Source organism: Saimiri boliviensis, chromosome 3, assembly GCF_048565385.1.
Source record: "Saimiri boliviensis isolate mSaiBol1 chromosome 3, mSaiBol1.pri, whole genome shotgun sequence".
In the NCBI taxonomy this organism is placed as follows: domain Eukaryota; kingdom Metazoa; phylum Chordata; class Mammalia; order Primates; family Cebidae; genus Saimiri; species Saimiri boliviensis.
In genome coordinates, this window is record NC_133451.1 from 101,732,130 (window position 1) to 101,759,324 (window position 27,195).

Sequence of the window (27,195 nt, forward strand, 5' to 3'; positions counted from 1 at the left end):
CCACTAATGCAGACAAAGCAAGCTGAGCCACAACTTCCCCGAACACCAGCAGGATGCGCCAACTCTTGGCCAAAAAAAAAAAAAAAAGAAGATGAAGTTTGTCCTCCAGCATTCTCTTACTTTATTTTCCCCTTCCTCTTCCCTAGATACTTTACGGGAAAATAAAGGGAATCTAGGGGGAAAAAAGTAGATACTTTAGTGGGGAAAGTTCTGAATAATTCAATTATGATTAAGATTCTTGTGTTTATCAGAGAAGTGTTTCCTCTTTCTTTGCCAAGAAATTATATATTCCCAACAGACATGGAGCTTGAATGCTATATTTCCTTTGGAATTAAGAAAGGAGAGGTGGAGGAATCAAGAATTAAAAACCAAACCCAAGCCATTGTTCCTCTTCGAGGAAGGGCGCACGGTCGGTCGGATCTGGCGTTGCCCGAGCTCCGGATCTCACCCTGCGCGGCTCTCAAGTTCCCCTCCCAGGAATGCCGGGCCCAGCCTCGCCGCGGACGAACGGGCCTCCGCCCGAAGCGGGAACGGGTCACCCGGTCCCTTCACCCAGCGAAGCCCAGGCCTCTCGCCTCAACACGAAGGCAGCCTGGTCGTGCAGGAGCAGCCGTCGCGCGAACCCCGGGCCCGCCTCCGGCCTGGGCCACCTGGCTCCGGCCTGCAGGGGGCGCTGCGGCGGCGCCGGCGCCAGGCCCGCGCGTGCGGGGATCGACCCCAGGTTGAAGGCCCGCGGCGTGGGGCGCGCGGGGCAAGGCGGAGCGACCCAGGATCGCCGCGGCTGCGGCGGCTGAGCGGCGGCTCTCGGCTCGCGGAGGAGCGTGGGCACCTGAGCCACGGTCCCGGCGACTCCCTCGGTGACGCCAGGCGCGTTCCTTCCTCTTCCTCTCGCCTCTCCAGCCCCGCCTTCCCTTCCCTCCGCCCACCTCCCCGAAGCTGAGCCGCCGTCGCCAGCAGCGCCGTCATGTCGGCCCCCGCCGGGTCCCCTCACCCGGCCGCCAGCGCCCGGATCCCGCCCAAGTTCGGTGGAGCCGCCGCCTCAGGAGCCGCCGCGTCCGCAGGCCCCGGCTCCGCGCCGCACCAGCAGAATGGTGAGGCGGGCGGCCCGGGCGGAGAGCGGGGCCTAGCACCGGTTGGGCGGCCTGCACGGCCACATCGGGGTGGGGCGGGCCAGGAAGGGCGTCGGGGCAGGGAAAGGGGCGCGGAGCGGAGGCCGCGGGGTCCAGGCTAGGCGCGGGTGGGGGCAGGGAAGGCGCGGCGCTGGGCGCGGGGCGCGGGGCGCGCGGCGCGCGGGGGGAGGGGCGCCCCTGGCGTGGGGGCGGGGGCCGGCCTGGGAGAGCCGGGGCCTGGGCGGTTTATGTAATGCGACCGCCGGCCAGAAACCGCCGGGAGCGACTAAGGGAGACCGAAAAGGGGGAGTCCACGTAGTAAAACCCAGTTACCCAGCCTGGGCGCGGGCGAGTTGCCCCGAGCGACCCCTCGGCTGCAAGAGCGGGCCAGAAGCCGAGGCCGCAGAGTGCGTGGTCTGGGGAAGGCTGCTGCAGCGATCCGGTAGGGTGGCGTGTGCCCTCCTGTCTCGGAAAATTGCTTCGGTTCCTGAGGCCCAGCGAGCACGCTGCCTTGAGGAAACTGAAGTTTGCACTCAAGTTTGTGGACAAAAGGGTGTAAATATGCTACATACGTGTAACTGTAACCCTGACCCAGTTCGGCCTCAAGATCTGTTATTGCCGCTGTGGCTGCTGCTCGAGCGTTTGGAGTTTGCTTGTAGTGTTTGAAAGGGAGCAGGTGTAAACGGGTTTAAACGAACATCTTTAGATCTGGGTGTTTTTCCTAGCTCCACTTTCAGAGATGGCAAAACGTGCCAGCGTTGGCCCTGCTTCGAGGCAAGGCCTTCACACAGGCAGCAGCCAAATGCAACGCGAAAGCCGCTTTGATGCTAAGGTCGTGGGCTTTAGTAGGCTGGAAAATGATCGTCTCGAGGATATGCATGTCCTAATGTTGAGATTTGGAATGTTCGCAGGTCGGGGCCGAGAGTGGGGGAATTCTTATAGACTTGATAGTATGTCAGATGAGAACTCTGGAAAGTAATTGACTGGATTTAGAAAAATACCTCTGTCCTGTGTTGGTACGAGTGAAACTGCATTAGTACCCTACAGATGATTGACCTGTTTTTATCTAATTTGCTAATGAAAATCTACTGGGCTTTATGAATTAGTTTAACCAACATCTGAGTTTTACAACTGATGCCTTTCAAACGTGAAGTTTATCGTTTGTCCTGAGGATCAGAGGTTGATTTTTTTTTCATAAGCAAAAGTGATACTGGATCACCTTTACCTATCAATAATGCATGCTCTTCTCTCAGTAGTCATTGTTACTATAATGGCTTTTAGATATGACCAGTGTTATTGGTGTTGTACACCTGTTCTGAACAAATGTAAAAATACTACTTGTGAGCAGTTTTTGTCCTTGTAACCTTAATATAAGTTATTGTTTTTGTATGTTTTTAAAATAGCTTTGTGAAGGAACTAGAACACAGTAATTTAGTAAAAGAGCCCAAGTCTTTTAAAACATTGTAGACCCATGTTTACCAAGTGATTCAAGGATTGTGTCTTTCCTTGATTTTCTGAACATGCAGTTTTGAGAGTGGCAAATGTTTATTTCAGTCTTATAAATCTTGTGAACACTCAAGAATGCCAGGATATGTACTCAGCCAAATATAATCAGGATGTTAAAATCTGTAGGAACAAATCAATGTTTTGATGCCAAATATAGATGATGCCTGGGTTCTCCTGTTTACAATGCTTGAGTTTCCTTTAATGTTGCAATAATCATTTCAACATTTATTGCATGCTTATCAGTTGGGGACTCAAGGTTAGGGTAGCAGATGAGACAGAGTCCCTGCCTCTCTCCTAACTTGTCCTGTATTTGGTAATGTTTGAATTGGTTCTGGCCTTGAGGGACTTGACATGTTGAGGTGGGAGGGAAAGGTTGAATCTAGGCAGAGGTTACAGTGTGAACTAAAGTTTGAAAATAGGAAAGTGCAAGACATGCTAGGAAAGTGGAAGCAGTCAAGAGGTGCAGAGGGTGCTGGGTGGCAAGAGAAGCTAAGGCATTGAAGCTGAAAAGAACAGATTAAAAGGGGTCAGCTTGCATAAAGGCCTTAAATATTATGCTAGGAAATTTGCAAGTTAGGGTAAAATGTAAGAACTAGGGTCAGGTAGAGAAAAGGTCACCCTGTGTCTGCTGGGCTCAAGTGATCTTCATACCTCATCCTCCAGAGGGATTTTTTTTTGTTTTTGTTTTTCTGGAAGGGATTAGTTTAAGTAGAGAAGCAATAAGATTAAATCTGTTTTTATTTTGTTTGCTAATCTTTTTTTTTGAGGAGGAGTTTCGTTCTTGTTACCCAGGCTGGAGTGCAATGGCGCGGTCTCGGCTCACCGCAACCTCCGCCTCCTGGGTTCAGGCAATTCTCCTGCCTCAGCCACCTGAGTAGCTGGGATTACAGGCACGCGCCACCATGCCCAGCTAATTTTTGTATTTTTAGTAGAGACGGGGTTTCACCATGTTGACCAGGATGGTCTCGATCTCTCGACCTCGTGATCCACCCGCCTCAGCCTCCCAAAGTGCTGGGATTATAGGCCTGAGCCACCGCGCCCGGCCTTGTTTGCTAATCTTAAAAAAAAAGTTTGCTAGGTCGGGCGCGGTGGCTCACGCCTATAATCCCAGCACTTTGGGAGGCCGAGGCGGGTGGATCACGAGGTCGAGAGATCGAGACCATCCTGGTCAACATGGTGAAACCCCGTCTCTACTAAAAAATACAAAAAATTAGCTGGGCATGGTGGCGCGTGCCTGTAATCCCAGCTACTCAGGAGGCTGAGGCAGGAGAATTGCCTGAACCCAGGAGGCGGAGGTTGCGGTGAGCCGAGATTGCGCCATTGCACTCCAGCCTGGGCAACAAGAGCGAAACTCCATCTCAAAAAAAAAAAAAAAAAAAGTTTGCTACGTGGTATCAACATCTAGTAAACAGTCGTTTGGGTTTCTCATTTATTTTTCAGCCCTACCTAAAGTAGTTAGCCTTTTAATATATCTCTGTGGAATTCCAGACATGGTGAAAAGAAATAGGTCAGAAATATGAGCATAAAACAGACAGAATTGTAAAACTGGAATGGTACATAAAGATCATTTACTTCAGTGTTGTGTTGTATTGTGAAATATATTTGGCTTTCGTCCTGGGTTCCTGTAACAGCTCTTAAAACCCTTATAATTTCAAGTGTCACTTGTTACTCATAAGGAGCCCCTTTTGATCACATTTGAGTTTATGCTAATTAGATGACTCAGGATTCGTTTCCTAGACAGTCTCAGGCTGGAGCTGGTCACCAGAAAGACCAAATGATTATAGAGTTGGGACTTTCAGTCCTCACACATAAACCCCTTTGAAGGGGAGTGGATAGGCTGGTGATGAAGCTTTATAAAAACTCTGGAACAGTAAGCTTGGTGACCTTCTGGGTTGCTGAACGTGTGGAGATGCTGGGAGGGTGGCAGCACCTGCACCCATCCTTTGCCTTGTATATCTCTTTCATTTAGCTGTTCATCTGTATCCTTTGTAATATCCTTTAGAATAAACAGTAAATGTAAGAGTTTTCCTGAGTTCTGGGAGCCCTTCTACCAAAGTAATTGAACCTAAGGAGAAGGTGGTAGAAACTCCAGTTTATAGCCAGTTCCTCAGAAGTACAGATGGCAACCTGCTACTTATGATACCTATGATAGGCAACTGAAGTGGTGAGCTGTCTTGTGGGACCGAACCCTTCATCTGGGGGATCTGAGTCTTAACTTCAGGTAGCTAGTGTCAGAATTGAATTGGAATGGAGGACACCCAATTGGTGTCTGCTGGGGAAAAATGAAAACGAAAACCCACACATCTAGTCACAGAAGTAGTCTGTGCAGAAGAAAGTAGAGTGAAAACAGTTTTGGGGGTGTTTGTTTGTTTGTTTTAGAGACAGGATGTCACTCCGCCACCCAGGCTGGAATCAGTGACACAGTCATAGCTAGATGCAGCCTCAACTTCTTGGGCTCAAGTGATCCTCCGGTCTCAGCTTCCCATGTAGCTAGGACTGCAGGCACGCACTACAGGCATACAAGTACCTAGGACTACAGGCATGCATCTGGCTAACTATTTTTATTTTTATTTTTGTAGATACTGAGTCTCACCATGTTGCCCAGGCTGGTCTCAAACTCCTGGCCTCAAGCAGTCCTCCTGCCTAGACCTACCAAAGTCTTGGGATTACAGGAATGAGCCACTGTGCAGGGCCATTTTTTCTTTTACAAGTAGTTAGCAAACTGCAAATTTTTTTAAAAAAAGATTTGTTTTTCCAAAGGACATTGTGTATAGACCCCTGATAAAGAAATCAGAAAAAAGCAAAGTGGTTGTCATTAAAATAGAATGTCAGTTGTTTTTGAGCACGCTCTGAAAAACACGCAGTTCAGTGCCCTAATTTTACAGATGAAATGAAGATTCAGAAAGGTTAAGTAGATAGCTTTGTGAGGGTAGCAGCTTTTTCTGTCTCTTGTTCACGTTGTATGAGAGCCTAGAACAGTATAGGGAGGTTACAGGTATTCATGCATTAGACATGTATTAAATGAAGTCCAGTTTGTTTCTCCTAATTCCAACTCTAGGTCTCTTTTTTAAAAAATTCATTTATTTTAGAGACAGAGTCTCACTCTCACCCAGGCTGGAGTACAGTGTTGCCATCATAGGTCACTGCAACCTTGAACTTCCGGGCTCAAGCAGTCTTCCTGCCACGGCCTCCTGAGTAGCTGGGACTATAGGTATGTGCCAGCATACTCAGCTATCTTTTTTTTTTTTTGAGACGGAGTTTCGTTCTTGTTACCCAGGCTGGAGTGCAATGGCGCGATCTCAGCTCACCGCAACCTCCGCCTCCTGGGTTCAGGCAATTCTCCTGCCTCAGCCTCCTGAGTAGCTGGGATTACAGGCACGCGCCACCATGCCCAGCTAATGTTTTGTATTTTTAGTAGAGACGGGGTTTCACCATGTTGACCAGGATGGTCTCGATCTCTCGACCTCGTGATCCACCCGCCTCGGCCTCCCAAAGTGCGGGGATTACAGGCTTGAGCCACCGCGCCCGGCCCCAAGTCTTGATTATCACTTTTGCTTGTTTCCTTGGCGTAACTGCCACCATGTTTCCTCCCCTTATGCGAAGATATGGCTCGACTTGACTGAGTCTGTAAAGTCTTTCTCTTAAACTTCTTTCTTTGTTGTTGTATTTCTATCCTGCATTTTTCCTTGAGTGATGTATGGATTTTTAGAATTATTTGTATTTCCATACCAAGTATTAACTGAATATTTCTTACCTTTTACTCTGCCTTTTGGGATTCCTTCTAAAACTGAGTTCTCAACATAGGAGGACTGAGTAATATAATAACCTGGTAATGATCTTGTTGGGAGGTGAGGGGGGGCTCAGATTTAATAATAAGCTGCTGCTTTTTAATATTATTTTTAGGAAGCAAATGGTGGTCATTTCAAATGCAAGTGTATTTTAATTCTTCCATATGCCCTTTTGCAGAATGAAACTATGGTTTTATCACTTAAATTGTCAATAATGCAAGAAAGGTGAGATAGTAATGGGAATTATTAGACTTCACCATGGAAGATGTAGATAAATATACCATTCATACGGCAATACTATCGGGTCAGTCACAGGAAACCCTTCAACTTTGAGGGCACATAGAACATTTAAAATGATACAAATCTCTCTAGTATATCTCAAATAAGTTCCTTTTGATCAGAGCCACATCAGTGTCTGAGATTTCTGGTCTTCATTTATAGCTAACTCGAAGCATCAGGCCCTCTCATGAACATACCCCTATGCTATTAAAGTAACTATGTCTGAATACATAATTTCTGCCGGGCGCGGTGGCTCAAGCCTGTAATCCCAGCACTTTGGGAGGCCGAGGCGGGTGGATCACGAGGTCGAGAGATCGAGACCATCCTGGTCAACATGGTGAAACCCCGTCTCTACTAAAAATACAAAAAACTAGCTGGGTGTGGTGGCGCGTGCCTGTAATCCCAGCCACTCAGGAGGCTGAGGCAGGAGAATTGCCTGAGCCCAGGAGGCGGAGGTTGCGGTGAGCTGAGATCGCGCCATTGCACTCCAGCCTGGGTAACAAGAGCAAAACTCCGTCTCAAAAAAAAAAACAAAAAACATAATTTCCTTCTAAGTTGATTAATATACATCTCAAAGATCTTAAAGTATTCACTCCATATGTAAACAAGTGTCTATCTGGGTTTAATTTTTATTTTTTTATTGCTATATATATTGCTTTAGTTGTTCGTAATGTGTTTTCATACTTCTGGAGACTGGACATCCAACATCAGAGTGCCACCATGGTCAGATTTTGTTGAGGGCTCTCTTTCTGGCTTGCAACCAGCTGCCTCACCGACAGTTTACAAATTTTGGAGAAATTATGCTGCTGATCCCAGGGCCAGAGTGTGCAAAACTCCTGAGTCTCTGTGTGTGTGTGAGTGGCTGCTCTGCCGAGACTCCACACAGTCGTGTAACAGACCCAAGGCCCTGGTGGCGTGGGCTCAGAAGACCTCCCCCTCCGCCCAGTTTTCTGGATTGTAGCAGTAATTTTGTAAGCCATATTTATTGCCACCACTAGTATTTCATGTAACTTTTTCTTTCCAATTCATCTGTAATTCCTGAAGTATTTCATGCTAAAGGTATTAAGATAGAAGAATTTTCTTTCCTAAAAATGAAGCATCTTTATTGTCAGCATTGTTAGAAAAGATCATATTATATATATTCATCCCTGGAGAAGCCGCTATTTCCAATAGGCTAAACATACTCAGAGTGTGCTTATATGTATGCTTTGATACAGCCCAAATTTTTGTGGAGGAAATAACTTAACATGCTTTGGGGTATAATAATACCTTTCTTACAGAGTTGTTGAGAGAATTACATTAAATGAGGTACTATTTTTATTTATTATTTATTTATTGAGACAGAGTCTTGCTCTGTCGCCAGGCGCCAGGCTGGAGTGCAATGGCGCGATCTTGGCTCACTGCAACCTCCGCCTCCCGAGTTCAAGCAATTCTCCTGCCTCAGCCTCCCCAGTAGCTGGTATGAGGTACTGTTTTTAAAGTACTTAGCCCTAGAAGGGGCTTAGCAATGAGAGGCCCTCCCTTCCATTTTCTTCAGAACACCATTTTATAAATTCTTCAGATGGCAGAGCCATATGGGTTTTCTTCATCATGTGCCCAGTAGCAGCATGTAATAGGCACTCAGTTGAGTAACTGAACTTGGCTTCCTACTCATTATTGCCACTAACAAGAGTCTGTGTGTGCCAGCTCCCTCTCCGCCTTTTTTGTATTTAAGGCTTAATCACTATTTTAGTCTTCTGTTTATTTTCTTCTGCTTTCCAGTCCTCCATCCCTTATTCTCACAAATCCATTCTTGGAAGGTTTCTGCTAATAGACCCTCTACCTTAGCTAGTTTGCTGATGAAAGGTAAGCTTAATGGGTTTTAAATTTTCTAAAGTTGTGTGCCAAAAGCCATTAGTAACAGGAACTGAAGAAAAGCAGGATGAAGTAGTGAAAGGGAGTGGTAAAATCATGTCTTGCCTAGACAGTGGCCAAGTCTTAACTTGTTTGCCTTAGGATTTCTGATTAATGGGTATTATGAAATGAGCCTGGCTTTGGAACCAGCAATACCTGGCTTCATTACTGCTTAGCAACCATTTGAATTTGTATGAATTAGTGAGCTTTCATGGCCCTGTTCATTTGCCTGTAAAAGATGATAGTAATACTTCACAGAATTGTTTGAGAAGTTTATCAGATTATATGTAGAAAAGCAAGATATCTGGCTTGTAGTAGATTCTGAATCAATATTAGTTTTCTTTTCTTTCTTTCTTTCTTTTTTTTTTTTTTTTTGTTTTGTTTTTGTTTGTTTGTTTTTTGAGATAGGGCCTCAATTTGTTGCCCAGGCTTGAGTGCAATGATACGATCGCAGTTCACTGTAGCCTTGACCTCTCCGGGTTAAGGTGATTCTCCCACTTCAGCCTCATGAGTAGCTAGGACTACAGATGCATGCTGCCATGCCCTGCTGATTTTTGTAGAGGCAGGTTTTTGCCCTGTTGTCCAGGCTCAAGTGATTCTCCTACCTCAGCCTCCCAGAGTGCTGGGATTACAGGTGTGAGCCATTGTGTGTGGCCTGGTTTCCTTTTGGGCCCTCGCTCATAGCACTTGTTGTGGTATCTGAGAAGGATAATTGATGTTGTAGCAGGAATAATCTATACTTAATGCAGTGAGATTTTTTAGTCCAGTTGTTTACATAGCCTGTGTCTGTAGGTTCTGTCCACCAGCAGTGACTGGAACAGTTACCTTTGTCCTCAAGTATATTTGTAGTTTATGGAATGTAGGAGAGAAAAAATACAAGAAAACTTTTATCTCAGAGCTTAGGAAACTCTATAACTGTTAGCCTTGCATGAAAAAGAATAATCTAGGATATACAGATGTAATCTGAGACTTCTCATTTTTGAAATCACCAAGGTTTTTAATTGTCTGTTTCCTTTGGGGTGTGTGGGTGTGCAAGCATGCACATTTTTTATGCTCATTAAAAATCTGTTTTTGGCATTGTTAGTGATACTTTATTGGCAGGGAGAGTATATTAAAATATTCAGTAATTAGTACTGAGTACACTGACCACTAAATGGATACCAGCCTTCATACCAGAGCAGGCTCCTATAGAAGCTTATAAGCTTCCAGCTGTGCCAGGCATTAATCCTTCAGCTTCTGGATTATGAGAAGGTCTGGGGCTATCATGCTGGGGTAAAGCAGGGGAATAGGACCACAACTGTGACTCATTACCAACTGATTCAGTTATTTTAATATTTTCACAAAGATAATAGTTAAAATGCATACCTGGGTGCATACTGACTGTTAGCCTACTTCTTGGTAACTAAGTGTTCAATGAATTCAGTGATGAATTCATTGATTGCATTCTGAGATCTGATTCTGCCTCTCAAAGTTAGTATAAATTTATCTTAGTAGGCCAGAGGAGCTTGTATTTTGCCAACTTTGATGTTTGTGTTAGATAATGAAAACTGAAATCTGACTTTGATCTGACTGAAAAAAAAAGTTGGAATTTGATTCAGGAAAATACTAATGAAACAAATGTTTTGATATTAAAATATTCCTTTGTTGGGGAGGTGGAATAATCATGCTATTATGAAAATCTTAGAATTACACAAATTAGAGACATGGTTTTTATTTTCTCTCTTCATTTTTTTCTTTTTAAATGATGTAGTATGGTGGAAATCGTGACTTATAATCTTATTCAGGTAACTTGCTGTATGTTTCTGTTTTGCTGTATGTTTATATTACTTATCAATTTTGCACATTTATAGTAGAGTTGGTAACCTTTTTATATAAAATGTTTTTTCCAATGAAATGACTGCTTTGTAATGTTGGAATAATCCTATTTTGATGCTTTATTTTCTTTGAAGTTTCCTTACGTTTAAATTTATGATAATATCTCTTAAGTGAGCTCTCAGCACCAGTTAGTTTTGTGGTATTTCCCTGCTCCATTCCCATTGTCACATGCTCCCATGTTCCCTCAAAACCTTAATATCTTCTCTCCCTGCCTCCCTTTTCAATGATGACCCTTATTTTACTAAGAAATAGAAAGCAATCTGACAATCTGAAGATAATGTATTACTCTTCTGCCACCAAATCTATGTCTTCCTGCATATTATTATTCTAGCCTTATCTGAGACAAATTCAGATTATTTGGGTACAGAATTCCATTCTCTCTCTTTTAAGAATTTTGTCCCTCTGAGTATCTCTTTTACCATCAATTTTGACCTTAAACACCTGAAACTTATTTTATGCATTGCATATGTAATCTTGACAGTTATGTATAACTTTTATTTTTTTTTTTTTTTAAGAGATGGGATCTCACTGTGTTGCCTGGGATGGTCTCAAACTCCTGAGCTCAAGTGACACTCCCACCTCTGCCTCCCAAAGTGCTGGGATTACAGGCATGAGCCACCACACCTGGCCTATAAATTTAATTCACAATTCCTAGCAAATATTTATTTAGCTCCTCTTTATGTAACATTTTGTGCTAGATGCTCTGGGCATACAAATGTGAATGTTCTCTGCACTCCAGGAGTTCTCTACCCCTCAGTAAAAGAGGAAAGGACTGTCAGAACTGAACATCTGTTTCCTTCATAAGGGCTGTGAGAATGCTGCTGAGAGTTCTGAAGAGGGAACAGTTCTTTTTGGTTAAAGTAATAGAGAATCTTAAGGGAAGAAGTTAGGTAGAACTTCAGCTGTATCTAAAATGATGGACACATTTTGAATTGTCAGGTAAAAATGCACGAATCAAAGGTAAGGAATTTAAAAAATGTACTTTGAGCAGTAGAGGGGTACAAGGGAGAGAGAGTAATGAAAGAATAGTTTTAGCAGGGCCCGGTGGCTCATGCCTGTAATTCCAGCACTTTGGGAGGCCGAGGTGAGTACATCATCTGAGGTCAGGAGTTTGAGACCAGCCTGGCCAACATGGTAAAACGCCGTCTCTACTAACAATACAAATATTAGCTGGGTGTAGTAGTGGGCACATGTAATCTGAGCTACTCAGGAGGCTGAGGAAGGAGAATTGCTGGAACCTGGGAGGTGGAGGTTGCCGTGAGCCAAGATCATGCCATTGCACTCCATCCTGAACAACAAGAGCAAAACTCCACCTCAAAAAAAAAAAAAAAAAGAAAGACTAGGTTTTACAAGTATGTTGGGGCTGTTAATGGAGGTTCCTGGAAGTTGTCCTAAGAAGATTATACTTCATTTGGATCAAAGAAGAGCCACTGAAAATTGTGTGGAAAGGAATGTTAAAAAGTACTCTGGTGGCGTTAGTGAATTAGAGGAAAGTAGAAGTGGAATGAAGAGAGGTCAGAGAATTTTTCAAACCAAATCCTATTTCATATGCATGCCCTAGAAAGATCCTGTGATTTTTTTTTTTTTTTTTTTTTTTTTTTTTTTTGGTATAGGGACTAGATTTGCATGAAATGTTTGTTTTATAAATTTTAATTTTCATGTTATGTTTGCTTGAAGCAGGAAGAGAATCAGTTTTCCTTTAGTGAGAATCTAGTGTCTGAAAGATTATGTTACTGAGAGATACATCCTTAGGGTAGATCTTGTGCTAATTTAGTCTTGCTGAGGTGGGCATATAGAAAATCATAGGCTGTATCAGTCAGGCTGACCAGTTGAGCAGCTGTATCAAAAAGATTATGGACCATTTGTTAAAAATCTTTTATTTCTCCATTCAGATTGGTACCAGGGAGTAGGTACTGTGTTAGTATCATTTGTTTCCTTTTTTTATTTAACATACTTCACTTGACACTAAGAATATAAAAATTCTTTCGAGATTATATAAAAACTGAATTTTTTAAGTTTTATTTGTTTGTTTTTTTGTTTTGTTTTTATGCAGGGTCTCACTCTGTCAACCCAAGCTGGATTACAGTGGCACAATCACTGCTCAGTGCAGCCTTGATCTCCAAGGATCATGTGATCTTCCCACCTCAGCCCCCTGAGTAGCTGAGACTAGAGGTGTATACCACGACACCTGCCTAATATTGTGTAATTTTTGTAGAGATGGAGTTTCGCTGTGTGGCCCAGGCTGGTCTTGAACTCCTGGACTCAAGCAGTCTGCTGCCTCAGCCTTCCAAAGTGTTGGGATTACAAGCATGAACCACTATGTCTGGCCGTTTTAAAATTTTTGTTTTCTTTCTTTATTATTTTTGTTATTTTATTTATTTTTCAAGACAGGGTCTCACTCTGTCACCCAGGCTGGAGTGCAGTGGTGCAGTCTTGGCTCCCTGACTCACTTCAGCCCAGCCGGTCGAGGCTGCAGTGGCTCAGTGGCTGACTGCAGCCTCGACCAGCGGGGCTGAAGTGAGCCTAGCACCTCAGCTTCCCAAGTAGCTGGGACTACAGGCACAAGCCACCACACCTGCCTAATTTTTTATTTCATTCTTTTAGAGATGTGGTCTCACTTTGTTGCCTGGGCTGGTCTCAAACTCATGGATGCAAGCAATCTCCTTGCCTCAACCTCTGAAAGTACTGGGATCACAGGCATAAGCCACCATGCCCAGCCCATTTTTTAGTTTTTCAATGATTATTTGAAAGGCACTGTTTTGGGGTATTTAGTTGATGCAATAATCAAACCAATTATTAATTCTAAAATGCCTTTTTTTTTTTTTTTTTTTTTTACATTTCTACCTCTGAAATTGGGGTTCATTTTAGAATAACTGGGATTTTATGTACTTATTTATTTATTTTGAGATGGAGTCTTGCTCTTGTCAGGCACTGTCTTGGCTCACTGCCACCTCCGCCTTCTGAGTTCAAGCAATTCTCCTGCCTCAGCCTCCCGAGTAGCTAGGATTACAGACGTGCACCACCGTGCCCGGCTAATTTTTGTAATTTTAGTAGAGATGGGGTTTTGCCATGTTGGCCAGGCTGATCTCGAACTACTGACCTTGTGATTCACCGGCCTCAGCCTCCCAAAGTGTTGGGATTACAGGTGTGAGCCACCGTGCCCGGCCAAATCACTGGAATTTTCAACTTGCTTTCCATAAAGTGGAAGTCATGATGTAGTTGTGTGAATATCTGCCATTGAACCTGCTGTGGTAGGGTGAATAATGGGTCCCCAGCTGTGTCCATGTCCTAATCCCTGAAACCATTGTGGTTGTGATTTAAGTTAATGATTTTGAGATGGAATTTTCTTGGAACTTGATGATACGCCTGTTATAATCACAACAGTTTATTAGAGAGACACAGGACAAGTCAGAGCCAGCAGCAAAGGTAATGTGCAGACAGAAGCAGAAGTAAGAGTGCTTCTGGAGGAGGAAGCACTCTATGGAGATGGAGGAGGGGGCCACAAGCCATGGAATACCAGTGGCCACTAGAAGATGGAGAAGGCAAGGAAATGGGTTCTCTCTTCAGAGTGTCTGGGGGAAACCAGCCCTGACCCTTAACACTGACTGTAGCCCAGTGAAACTGATTTTGGACTTCTGACCTTCACTACTGTGAGAGAATAAGTTTGTGTTGTTGTAAACACTGACTTTGTTGTGGTTTGTTATAGTAGCAGTAGAAAATATACCTGTTAAGATAAAAAAAAAAAAGTGGCAGTATCAAAACACACCTTAGATGTAATGAAATACAATAGATTTTTATTTATTTTTGTTTTTTATTTATTTTTTAATACACAAACCCTGGCATTCTTTTTGTTATGAACACTGTTCTTATACTTGAACAGAGTAAAAAATGTAAAATGCCAAAGTAGAAAAAAGACCTGTTTGTTTTTGTATTATGGTATAAGTTATTTTACATAGTGAAAGCTTTTGAAGTTACTTGTTCTTTGTTTTTAAGTAGCATATAGTATTCCTTAGTGATACATTGTGATAAGTGCCTGACGCAGAAATACTTGATTGTTTACTAGACTTCATTTTATAAAAATACAGTAATAGTTTCCATGAGCCAGCTGTTACACTATGCTTTGGGGATAGGATAGAGCTAAGAGCAAACTAGACTCAATTTTTTCACTTGCAGAATTTACAATTAGACAGTTACAGTTACACTTCCATGTGAAGTTCTGTCATAGGGGTCCAGACTACTGTGGAAGCAGCATTATGTAATGGCATGCATTCACTTGTAGGATTAGAGATTTTTTCCTAGAGGCAGAGCTGAGCTGAGATCTGAAGAATAAGTTAAGAATTGGTCAGATGGGCTGGGCATGGTGGCTCACGCCTGTAATCCCAGCACTTTGGGAGGCTGAGGTAGGCAGATCACCTGAGGTTGGGAGTTCAAGACCAGCCTGACCAATGTGTTGAAACCCTGTCTATACTAAAAATACAAAAATTAGCCAGGCATAGTGGTGGGGACCTGTAATCCTAAGCTACTCGGGAGGCTGAGGCAGGAGAATCTCTTGAATCTGGGAGGCAGAGGTTCCAGTGAGCTGATACTGCGCTATTGCACTCCAGCCCAGGCAACAGAGTGAGACTCCATCTCAAATAATAATAAAAAAAGAATTGGTCAGTTGAAGCAGAAGAGGGTCTTTTGGAAGGTTCCAGGTAAAGGGAAAAGCCTATCTGAAGACTGAGAGGTGAGGAAATATGACTTGAAAAAAATGTAGTGTGATAAGGATGTGTATAGAACAGTGATTCCAGCCTTTTCATACTCAGAGTGCTAACATTTTTGGTGACCTTCTTAAAGGAATTACACTTTGAACCCTTGTATTAAGAAAAAGGTTTCAAAATAACATATATTCACTTGATTCCCTTCAGAAACCTTTTAAAAGACAGCTTAAAGTAAAACCATCTTCTGCCCTGATGAACCTCTTTTAGGGCCTCTTGAGGCAAAACTCAAGCATACAATCTTACTTGATGTTGTACAGTTTCGTCTTTGCTTTTTTGTGGCAAGCTGTATTGTTTCCCAGCAGCTCAGCATTCTGTTTGATTTGACCATATCAGTAGGCATCTGAAATGTAGCAAAATTAAATTTTATTTATTGATCAAATGTTGGCAGAGGCATATGGAAGACTTGCAGCATACTGGTATATTTAGGCATACCTCTTCAAAATTAATTGTGTGAAGAGGTGAGTGGTAAAGCAGGAGTGAGAAGCAAGGAGAGTCTTTGCATTGTTTTCTGTTTACTGCTGTAACAAATTGCCACAAATTGGTGACTTAAAACAACATGAACTTCTAAAAGTTAGAAGTCTACCTGAGCTAAAATCAAGGCGTCTACAGGGCTGCATTTCCTTCTAGAGAATCTAAGGGAGAATTAATTTCTTGCCTTTTTCAGCCAACTTCTAGATGCTGCCCACATTCCTTGGCTCATGGCCTACTTTCTCCATGTTTAAAGCCAGCAACATTGCATCTCCCTGAGGATTCTTCTGTTGTCACATCTCCCTCTGACTCTCTTCCCTGTTTTGCTTTTTTTGTTTGTTTTTTGAAGCACTCCAGCTCTGTTGCCCAGGCTGGAGTGCAGTGGCTCGATCTCAGCTCACTGCAACCTCTGCCTCCTGGGTTCAAGCAGTTCTTCTACCTCAGCCTCCCAAGTAGCTGAAACTACAGGCGTATGCCATCATGCCCAGCTAATTTTTGTATTTTTAATAGAGATGGGGTTTTACCATGTTGGTGAAGCTGGTCTTGAACTCCTGACATTATGGTCCACCCATCTCAGCCTCTCAAAATGCTGGGATTACACGCTTGAGCCACCACGCCCAGCCTGTTCTGCTTTTGAGGATGCTTTTGATTATATTGGTCTCACCTAGGTAACCAAGCATGCACTCTATTTTTTTTTTTTTTTTTTGAGACGGAGTTTTGCTCTTGTTACCCAGGCTGGAGTGCAATGGCGTGATCTCAGCTCACCGCAACCTCCGCCTCCTGGGTTCAGGCAATTCTCCTGCCTCAGCCTCCTGAGTAGCTGGGATTACAGGCATGTGCCACCATGCCCAGCTAATTTTTTTGTATTTTTAGTAGAGACGGGGTTTCACCATGTTGACCAGGATGGTCTCGATCTCTTGACCTCATGATCCACCCGCCCCCGCCTCCCAAAGTGCTGGGATTACAGGCTTGAGCCACCGCGTCCGGCTCGCATGCACCCTATTTTAAGGTCAGCTGATTACATCCTTAATGCCATGTGCAGCTTAATTTCCCTTTGCCAATTATCCGAACATATTCACAAGTTTCAGAGATTAGGATATGGACATGTGTTTTAGTGGCCATGTTAAAGAATTTGGTTTTTTGTTTGTTTGTTTTTTGTTTTTTTTGTTTTTTTTTAATGGCAAGAGAAACCATTAGAAGCCATCAAACCAGGGAGTAACAATATCAGATCTGCGTTTTAGGAAAATCACCCTGGCTATATTTGGTGTGGTCATTTGTCTACAAAATTGTGTCAAACAATTAATAGATCATTTCCAGCACCTTTTTCTAATGATGTTTAAAAACTTTGCAATAATTTTAGATTTATGGAAGTGTTGCAAAGATAGTACAGAAAATATAATACCCTTCAGTTAGCTTCCTCTAACATTAATAACTTACAAAACTGTGTTTGTTTGTTTCTTATTTTGAGGAGTCTCACTCTCTTGCCCAGGCTAGATTATAGTGGCATGATGTCGGCTCACTGCAACCTCTGCCTCCTGGGTTCCAGAGATTCTCCTGAGTCAGCCTCCCAAGTATCGGAGACGACAGGCACTTGCCACCGTGCCTCGCTAATTTTTGTGTTTTGTGTTTTTGGTAGAGATGGGGTTTCTCTATGTTGCCCAGGCTGGTCTCGAACTCCGGACCTTGATTAATCTGCCCTTTTTAGCCTCCCAAAGTGCTGGGATTACAGGCATGTAGGCACCCAGCCTATCTTCCAAAACTTTGATACATTTATCAAAATCAAGAAATTAACATTAGTGAAATACACTTAACTAAACTACCAATTTTATTGATATTTCACCAGTTTTTACACTAACGTCTTTTTTTTTTTTTTCTGTTCCAGGATTTAATTCAGGATATGTTGCATTTAGTTGTCATTTCTCCTTAGCCTGTAGTCTGGCAGTTTCTTAGTCTTGTCTTTTTATTTTTATTTTTTTTATGACCTCCTCAGTTTGAAGAGTACTGATTAGGTATTTTGTAGACAGTTCCTCACTTTGAGTTTGCTGATGCTTTCTCATGATTAGATTGGGTGTATGAATTTTTCGTGAGAATACCACACAGGTGAAGTATACTTCTTATTGAGTCAATTCAGGGTTTAGATGATACCAGCTTGTTTTATTACTCATCATGTTAACCTTGGGCACTTGGTTAAGAGGGTTTCTTAGTCAGCTCAGGCTGCTATAATGAAACACTATTGGCTGAGGCTTAACAGACATTTCTTCTTTTTTTGAGGCACTGTCTCACTGTCACCTAGGCTGGAGTATAGTGACTCCATCATGGCTCATTGAAGCCTTGACCTCCCAGGCTCAAGCAATCCTCCCACCTCCGCCTCCCAGTACACCACCATGCCTGGATAATTTTTCTGTTTTTTGTAGAGACAGTTTTGCCCTGTTGCCCAGGCTAGTCTTGAACTTTGGACTCAAGCATTATCTGCCCACTTTAGCCTCCCAAATTGCTGGGATTGCAGGCATGAGCCACTGTGCCCAGACATTTATTTTCACAACAGTTCTGAAGGCTAGAAGTTTGAGATCGGAGTGTCAGCATAGTCATATTCTACTGAGGGCCCTCTATTCATCTTGTCACTGTATACTCACATGGCCTGGCCTTGGTATGTGCACATGGAGAGATCTCTCTCTTCTTTTAATAAGGGCACTCATTCTATCATGGGAGTCCTGGCTTTGTGACCTAATGTAAATTATTTCCCAAAGGCCCCACCTCCTAAAACCATCAGATTGGCCTTCAGCATAGATTTGGGGGGTGTAAACATTCAGTCCATACTAGCAGGATGTCTACAAGGGTCATCCTCTGTAAAGTTATTTTTTCTTTTTCATGCTCTATTAGGAGTGATTCACTTAACTTCAACCTACTTTCAAAAGAAAGAGAAGCTGGATGCAGTGGCTCTCACCTGTAATCTTAGTACTTTGAAGCAGAAAGTTTACTTGAGGCCAGGAGTTCGAGACCAGCCTGACTAATGTAGACCTCATCTCTGCAAACAAAGTAAAATTATTACCAGGGAGTGGTTGCCCTTGCCTGTAGTCCCAGCTACTTTAGAGGCTGAAATGGGAGGTTTGCTTGACCCCAGGACTTCAAGGTTACAGTGAGCTATGATCATACCATTGTAGTCCAGCCTAGGTAACAGAGCAAGACCCTATCTCTTAAAAATGGGGGAGAAAAAGGGAATGGGAATTAAACTCTACCTCCTGCAGTGAGGTATAGCAAATGATTTGTGGACATATGTTTAAATCACCACAGTAATTAGTAAATATTCTATGGCAGATACTTTGAAGTTGTTCTACCATTCTTTTCTTAAAATTTCACTCATGAACTTTGCTTTCACCTGCAACAATTAGTACTGTGCAATTCTTTTTTCTTTCTCTTTTTTTTTTTTTTTTTTTGAGACAGAGTTTCACTCTTGTTACCCAGGCTGGAGTGCAATGGCTCGATCTTGGCTCACTGCAACCTCCGCCTCCTGGGTTCAGGCAATTCTCCTGCCTCAGTATCCTGAGTAGCTGGTATTACAGGCACGCGCCACCATGCCCAGCTAATTTTTTGTATTTTTAACGGTTTAGTAGAGACGGGGTTTCACCATGTTGACCAGGATGGTCTCGATCTCTTGACCTTGTGATCCACCCGCCTCGGCCTCCCAAAGTGCTGGGATTACAGGCTTGAGCCACCGCACCCGGCCCCTCTTTTTTCTTTTTAAAAAACCGGAGTCTTCCTCTGTTGCTGAAGATGGAGTACAGTGGCTATTTACAGTTGCAGTCCCACTACTGATCAGCATGAGAATTTTGATTTGCTTTATTTCCTGCCTCTGTCAGTTTACCCCTCCATAGGCAGCCTGGTGGTTCTCTGCTCCCAGGAGGTCACTGTATCTACTTAGTGTAGTTACCCAGTCAGCATAACACATTATAGCCCAGAACTCCTGGACTCAAGGGATCTTCTCTCTTCAGCCTTCCCAGTAGCTGTGACCACAGATATTTGCCACAGCACCAGCTACTATGGATTTCTTTTTTTCTTTTCTTTTTTTTTTTTTTTTTGAGACGGAGTTTCACTCTAGTTACCCAGGCTGGAGTGCAATGGCGCGATCTCGGCTCACCGCATCCGCCTCCTGGGCTCAGGCAATTCTCCTGCCTCAGCCTCCTGAGTAGCTGGGATTACAGGCACGTGCCACCATGCCCAGCTAATTTTTTGCACTTTTAGTAGAGACGGGGTTTCACCATGTTGACCAGGATGGTCTCGATCTCTCGACCTCGTGATCCACCCGCCTCGGCCTCCCAAAGTGCTGGGATTACAGGCTTGAGCTACCGCGCCCGGCCCGCTACTATGGATTTCTAATGATAATGTTCTCTTTCCCTGTTTCTTTTTGTTTGTTTGTTTGTTTTTGTTTTTTTTTAATTGCATTTTAGGTTTTGGGGTACATGTGAAGAACATGCAAGATTGTTGCTTAGGTAAACACTTGGCAGCGTGGTTTTCTGCCTTCCGTCCCCTCACCTGTATCTGTCATTTCTCCCCATGCTATCTCTTCCCACCTCCCCACCCCCCCGCCCCTCCCCCGTTTCCCCCCAACGGACCCCAGTGTGTAGTGCTCCCCTCCCTGTGTCCATGTGTTCTCAGTGATCAACACCTGCCTATGAGTGAGAACATGCAGTGTTTGATTTTCTGCTCTTGTGTCAGTTTGCTGAGAATGATGGTTTCCAGGTTCATCCATGTCCCTACAAAGGACGTGAACTCATCGTTTTTGATGGCTGCATAAAATTCCATGGTGTATATGTACCACATTTTCCCTATCCAGTCTATCATCGTTGGGCATTTGGGTTGGTTCCAGGTCTTTGCTATTGTGAACAATGCTGCAGTGAACATTCGTGTGCATGTGTCCTTATAGTAGAATGATTTATAATCCTTTGGATATATACCCAGTAATGGGATTGCTGGGTCAAATGGGATTCCTATTTTTAGGTCATTGAGGAATCGCCACACTGTCTTCCACAATGGTTGAATTAATTTACATTCCTACCAACAGTGTAAAAGTGTTCATATTTCTCCACATCCTCTCCAGCATCTGTTGTTTCCAGATTTTTTAATGATCGCCATTCTAACTGGTGTGAGATGGTATCTCAATGTGGTTTTGATTTACATTTCTCTAATGACCAATGATGATGAGCATTTTTTCATATGTTTGTTGACCTCCTGTATGTCTTCTTTTGTAAAGTATCTGTTCATATCCTTCACCCATTTTTGAATGGGCTTGTTTGTTTTTTTCTTGTAGATCTGTTTTAGTTCTTTGTAAATTCTGGATATCAGCCCCTTATCAGATGGGTAGACTGCAAAAATTTTTTCCCATTCTGTTGGTTGCCGATTCACTCTACTGACTGTTTCTTTTGCCGTGCAGAAGCTGTGGAGTTTGATTAGGTCCCATTTGTCTATTTTGGCTTTTGTTGCCATTGCTTTTGGCGTTTTGGTCATGAAGTCCTTGCCTACGCCTATGTCCTGAATGGTTTTTTTTTTTTTTTTTTTGAGACGGAGTTTCGCTCTTGTTACCCAGGCTGGAGTGCAATGGCGCGATCTCGGCTCACCGCAACCTCCGCCTCCTGGGTTCAGGCAATTCTCCTGCCTCAGCCTCCTGAGTAGCTGGGATTACAGGCACGCGCCACCATGCCCAGCTAATGTTTTGTATTTTTAGTAGAGACGGGGTTTCACCATGTTGACCAGGATGGTCTCGATCTCTTGACCTCGTGATCCACCCGCCTTGGCCTCCCAAAGTGCTGGGATTACAGGCTTGAGCCACCGCGCCCGGCTATCCTGAATGGTTTTGCCTAGATTTTCTTTTAGGGTTTTTATGGTGTTAGGTCTGATGTTTAAGTCTTTAATCCATCTGGAGTTAATTTTGGTGTAAGGTGTCAGGAAGGGGTCCTGTTTCTGCTTTCTGCACATGGCTAGCCAGTTTTCCCAACACCATTTATTAAACAGAGAATCCTTTCCCCATTGCTTGTTTTTGTCAGGTTTGTCAAAGATCAGATGGTTGTGGGTATGTTGTATTTCCTCTGAGGCCTCTGTTCTGTTCCATTGGTCTATCTCTGTTTTGGTACCAGTACCATGCTGTTTTGATTACTGTAGCCTTGTAGTATAGTTTGAAGTCCGGTAGTGTGATGCCTCCTTCTTTGTTCTTTTTGCTTAGAATTGACTTGGCTATGCAGGCTCTCTTTTGGTTCCATATGAAGTTTAAGGTGTTTTTTTCCAGTTCTGTGAAGAAGGTCATTGGTAGCTTGATGGGAATAGCGTTGAAGTTGTAAATTACTTTGGGCAGTATGGCCATTTTCACGATGTTGATTCTTCCTCCCTGTTTCTTATAAGGGAGATTTGCCCCTTTAATCCCATTTTAAAATTTATTCAATCATTCGTGTATGTAATTATAAACTCAAATATTTTATTTTTTGGGATATAATCTAATGCTATATAAATATAGAGAGAGACAAGGTCTTGCTCCATTGCCTAAGCTGGACTGCAGTGGTGCACTCATGGCTTGCTGCAGCCTTAACCTCCCGGGCTCAAGCGATCCTCTCAAGTAGCTGGTGCCATCTGCCTAGCCAAGTTTTTTTTTTTTTTTTTTTTAAGAGATGGAGTCTCACTACGTTGCCCAGGCTGGTCTCAAATTCCTTCCCTCAAGCAATCCTCCTACCTTAATTCCTAAAGTGCCAATACTATTGATACTTATTTTTGTTGCTCAGATTATTCTAGCTGTGGCCATTGGGAGCTCTTTCAGGTTGGCTTCTGTGTCCCTTTCCCCCATCCTTTTGTTGTTTGGGTACTTCCTTTCTGACACTACAAGTTACTCTTACCTTATACTTGCCCTGTTCCAACACGAAAAGCAGCCCTATGTCCAAGAGACTCTGATTTCTTTTATTGGAGGATGGTATTTAGAAACCAAGAATTAGGCCTTGGATATGCTTATTACAACTGGGGTGTCACTGCTTTAGGCTCTCAAAGTGGACAGAGCTAGGAAACGTGAGTATGTGTATGTATATGCTAACCCATCTGTAATTATTTTTGTATCTGTTTATCTGTATTAACCTAAACATCGTTCAGTTAGATTATTAGACATTTGTAATTCAAGTAGACTGATCTGTCACAGTCTGTATTGTAGCCTAGGTTTTCTTGATATCCTGGTTTATTTTTTAAGGAAACTTTGCTTATGATGTATTTCCTTTTATTGTTTATAGAGTACAGCTCTCTAGGTTTAGATAAACACATGTAATCATTTATCTGTTATGCCACCACAGTACCATATGGGACAGTTCCATCACCATGAAAAAAAAAATCCTTTTGTAGTCAGTGCCTCTCACCAGCCCCTGGCTGCCATTTCTCTGTTCTCTATCCCTGTTATTCTGAATGTCCTATAAATGGAACCATATAATATGTAGCATTTTGGATCTGGCTTCTTTCTATTTTGTTTTCCTTTTAAAAACAATTTTTTTTTTTTGAGGTCTGGCTTCTTTCACATAGCTACATTCATTCATCCAGCTGCACAGATTGATACTCTGTTTCCTTTTATTGCTAAGTAGTATTCTGTTGTATGTGTGTGCCATGATTATTTGTCCCTTTCTCTGTTGTCAGACATCTTGGCTGTTTCCACTGTTTGGTAGTTACAGAAAAAGCTGCTCTAAACATTCATGTACTGGCTTTTGCATGAACACAAGTTTGCAGCTCACTTAGGTAAATAAGAGTGGGACTATTTATAATAAATATATGCATAGTAAATATATACTTAAGTTTATAACAAATTGCCAAATTATTTTTCAGGGTGGCTGTACTATTAGGTATTCTCTCCAACAATGAGTGAAAGTTTCTCTTTGCCAGCAGTTGATATTTTCGGTTTTTGATAGTGTCTCATACTTTTACTTTGTATTTTCCTAATAATGAGCATCTTTTCATGTATTTATTTTACATTCATATATCTTTTTTGGTGATTATCTTTTCAGGTATTTTACCAATTTTTGGTTGGGTTGTCTATTTTTTTTTTTTTTTTTTGAGACGGAGTTTCACTCTTGTTGCCCAGGCTGGAGTGCAATGGCGCATTCTTGGCTCACCGCAACCTCCGCCTCCTGGGTTCAAGCAATTCTCCTGTCTCAGCCTCCCAAGTAGCTGGGATTACAGGCATGTGCCACCACGTCCGGCTAATTTTTTGCATTTTTAGTAGAAACGGGGTTTCACCATGTTGGCCAAGATGGTCTCTATCTCTTGACCTCGTGATCCACCCTCCTCGGCCTCCCAAAGTGCTGGGATTACAGGCGTGAGCTACCGCGTCCGGCCCGGGTTGTCTATTTTTTTGTTGTTGTTGAGTTTTAAGAGTTCTTAGTGTATTCTGGATACAATTTTTTAATTGAATATCTGATTTGCAAACATTTTCTTTCTGTTATTGTTTTAATTTTCCTAAACATTTTTTTGACCGTGTCTTTTTTCTTTTTTAAGACAGAGTTTCCCTCTTGTCCCCCAGGCTGGAGTGCAATGGCATGAGCTCATCTCACTGCAGCCTCCACCTTCTTGCGTTCAAGCGATTCTCCTGTCTCAACCTCCTGAATAGCTGGGATTACAGGCATATGCCACCATCCCTGTTAATTTTTGCATTTTTAGTAGTGATGGGGTTTCACCATGCTGGCCAGACTAGTCTGTAGCTCCTAACCTCAGGTGATCCATCTACCTCAGCCTCCCAAAGTGGTAGGATTATAGACGTGAGCCACAACGCCTGGCCAACTGTGTTTTATCTTTTAATCTCCCTACTTCCTTTCACAGAGCAAACTTTTTTTTTCATTTTGGTAAAGTCAACTTTATCAATATTTTCTGTTGCTGATTATGCTTTTAGTATCATAGGTAATGTTGAGGCTCAGAAAACAAAACCTCAGGCTGGGCGCAGTGGCTCATGCCTATGATCCCAACACTTTGGGAGGCCGAGGCAGGAGAATTGCCTGAGCCTGGGAGTTCGAGACCAGGCTGGCCAACATGGCGAAACCCTGTCTCTACTAAAAATGCAAAAATTAGCCAGGTATGGTGGTGGGTGCCTGTAATTCCAGCTACTAGGGAGACTAAGGGAGGAGAATCACTTGAACCCTCAGGTGGAGGTTGCAGTGAGCTGAGATCACAGCACTGCACTCTAGCCTGGGTGACATAGCAAGACTCTGTCTCCAAGAAAAAAGAAAAGAAAGAACAAAACTCCAAGAAAAAGAGAGAGAGAGAACAAAACTCCAAAATAAAGGTCTTAGAAGTAGCCTCAGAAGCAAAAGTTTTTCTCTGACTTTCTGATGCCCTCCTGTCTCTCAGTCCCATTCTCCCCTTAGGCCAGCTGTAGAAACCAGATTCCCTCTTCCCCAAGGCAGGTCATAGAAACTAGAACCGCTTTGCACCAAAGCAAGCCATTAACCTAAAAATATCACTGTAACTTTTCCTCTGCTCTATCTGTAAAAACTGGCCTTAAAGAAATTATCTCACCTACCTTGTTTGAGTATAGGTCATAAGACCCTCCTTCCAGAGAGGGTCCTGCTCCATAAGCAGAAGGAAAGATTGTATGCTCAGAGAGGCCAAGATGAATCGAAATACATAGGCCTTCCTGGGTTTCCCCATCCCGTCTATTCACATTAGATTGTACAGCCTTTTTATCCAAACATATTTCTGCATGGCTGTCCATACTTTGTTGAACCTAAGCGTAAAAATGGACAATTTCCTCTGTGTCTTTGGGTCTCATTCTGAAAGCTCCCATGTATTGCACATTAAATAAATTTCTATGTCTTTTTTCCTGTTAATCTGCCTTTTGCAAGTTGATTTTTCAGCACACCTTCAGAGGGCCAATGGGAGCTGCCCCTTTGGCCTCTATAATAAGAATTTCTTGTAAATCCCAGATTCCTTTCAAAAATCTGTATTTTCTCTTAAATGTTTAATTTACAATTAAATTATGATTCATTTTTTGTTTTTTGGGTTTTTTGGAGATAGAGTTTCACTCTTGTCACCCAGGCTGGTGTGCACTGGCACAATTTTGGCTCACTGCAACCTCCACCTCCCAGGTTCAAACGATTCTCCTGCTTCAGCGTCCCAAGTAGCTGGGATTACAGGCATGTGCCACCATGCGTAGCTAATTTTGTATTTTTGGTAAAGATGGGGTTTCGCCATATTGGCCAGGCTGGTCTTGAACTTCTGACCTTAGGTAATGCGCCCATCTTGGCCTCCCAAAATATGGAATTACAGGCATGAGTCACCATGCCTGGCCTATGAATCGTTTTGATTTAATTTTTGTTTAAAATCAGAGGTATATGCCGAGGTTTTTTTCTTTTGTCACGTGGATATTTAATTATCCCAGCACAATTTGTTGAAAGAACTATCTCCCCTCAGTTGCATTGCCTTGGCACCTTAGTCAAAAATCAGTTGACTGTTTTTGTGGGTCTGTTTCTAGACTGTTGCATTCTGTGTATCTGTCCTTTCACCAGTACCACACTTTCTTGATTGTTGTAAACTATAAAGTAAGCTTTAAAAATTGGGTAATGTGAGTCCTCCAACTTTGTTCTTTTTCAGTTATTGTTTTTGATAACTTTGCATGTCCATAGAAACTTTAGAATCAGCTTGTTGATATCTGCAAAGAAAGCCGGCTGGCATTTTTTTTATTATGATTGCATGGAATCTAGAGATCAAAATTGACTTAAGTTACATCATAATATCAAGTCTTCTAATCCATGAACACGATATATCATTCCATGTCTTTATAACTCCTTGATTTCTTTCAGCAGTGTTTTGTAGTTTTCTTTATATAGATTCTGAACATACTTCATTAGACTTATATCTAAGTACTTCTTTTTTTATGCTATTATAAATGATGCTGTTTTTTAAAATCTTAATTCCCTTTGTTACTGATCTTTAGAGACGTAATCGTTTCTTATATATTGACCTTATATTCTATGACCTTGATAGTCATTAGTTCCAGGCATTTTTGGGAAGATTTTCTTGAGATTTTCTACTTAGACAGTCATGTCATTCTGCAAATAAAGACAGTTTTACTTAATCCTTTCCAGTCTATCTGCTATTTATTTATTTTTCTTGCCTCACTGAAATAGCTGTTAGATCTTGTACATTATTGAATAGGAGTGATGAGAAAGGACATCTTGCCTTCCATGTAATTAATGTTAGGATGAAAGCAGTCTGTTTCTTACCATTAAGTATGGTTTGCTATAGGTTTTTAGTAGATAGTTCTTAAAGGTTAAGAAAGTTTCTTTCTCTTCCTAGTTTATTGACAGTTTTCATCATGAATGGATGCCAACTTTTATCTAGTGTATTTCTGTTTCTATTGATGTGATTATAAAGTTTATCTTATTTTTTTTTTTTTTAGGCGGAGTTTCGCTCTTGTTACCCAGGCTGGAGTGCAATGGCACGATCTCGGCTCACTGCAACCTCCGCCTCCTGGGTTCAGGCAATTCTCCTGCCTCAGCCTCCTGAGTAGCTGGG

General features: G+C 42.6%; 1 protein-coding gene across 3 annotated transcripts in view; it reads left to right on the plus strand.

Annotated features, from left to right (window-relative positions):
- Nucleotides 1–731: 731 nt before the first annotated feature.
- Nucleotides 732–27,195, plus strand: part of SEC24B (SEC24 homolog B, COPII coat complex component) — a 120,123-nt gene continuing 93,659 nt past the window's right edge. For 2 of the 3 annotated variants that reach the window (XM_039468402.2, XM_039468403.2), the window contains exon 1: nucleotides 732–1,091. In XM_039468402.2, coding sequence (XP_039324336.1) covers nucleotides 965–1,091 — 127 coding nt within the window. In that variant the 5' untranslated portion in view covers nucleotides 732–964. Of the gene's footprint in view, nucleotides 1,092–1,346; nucleotides 1,552–27,195 lie in introns of those variants that run through there. The other variant, XM_074396557.1, reaches the window with a different exon arrangement.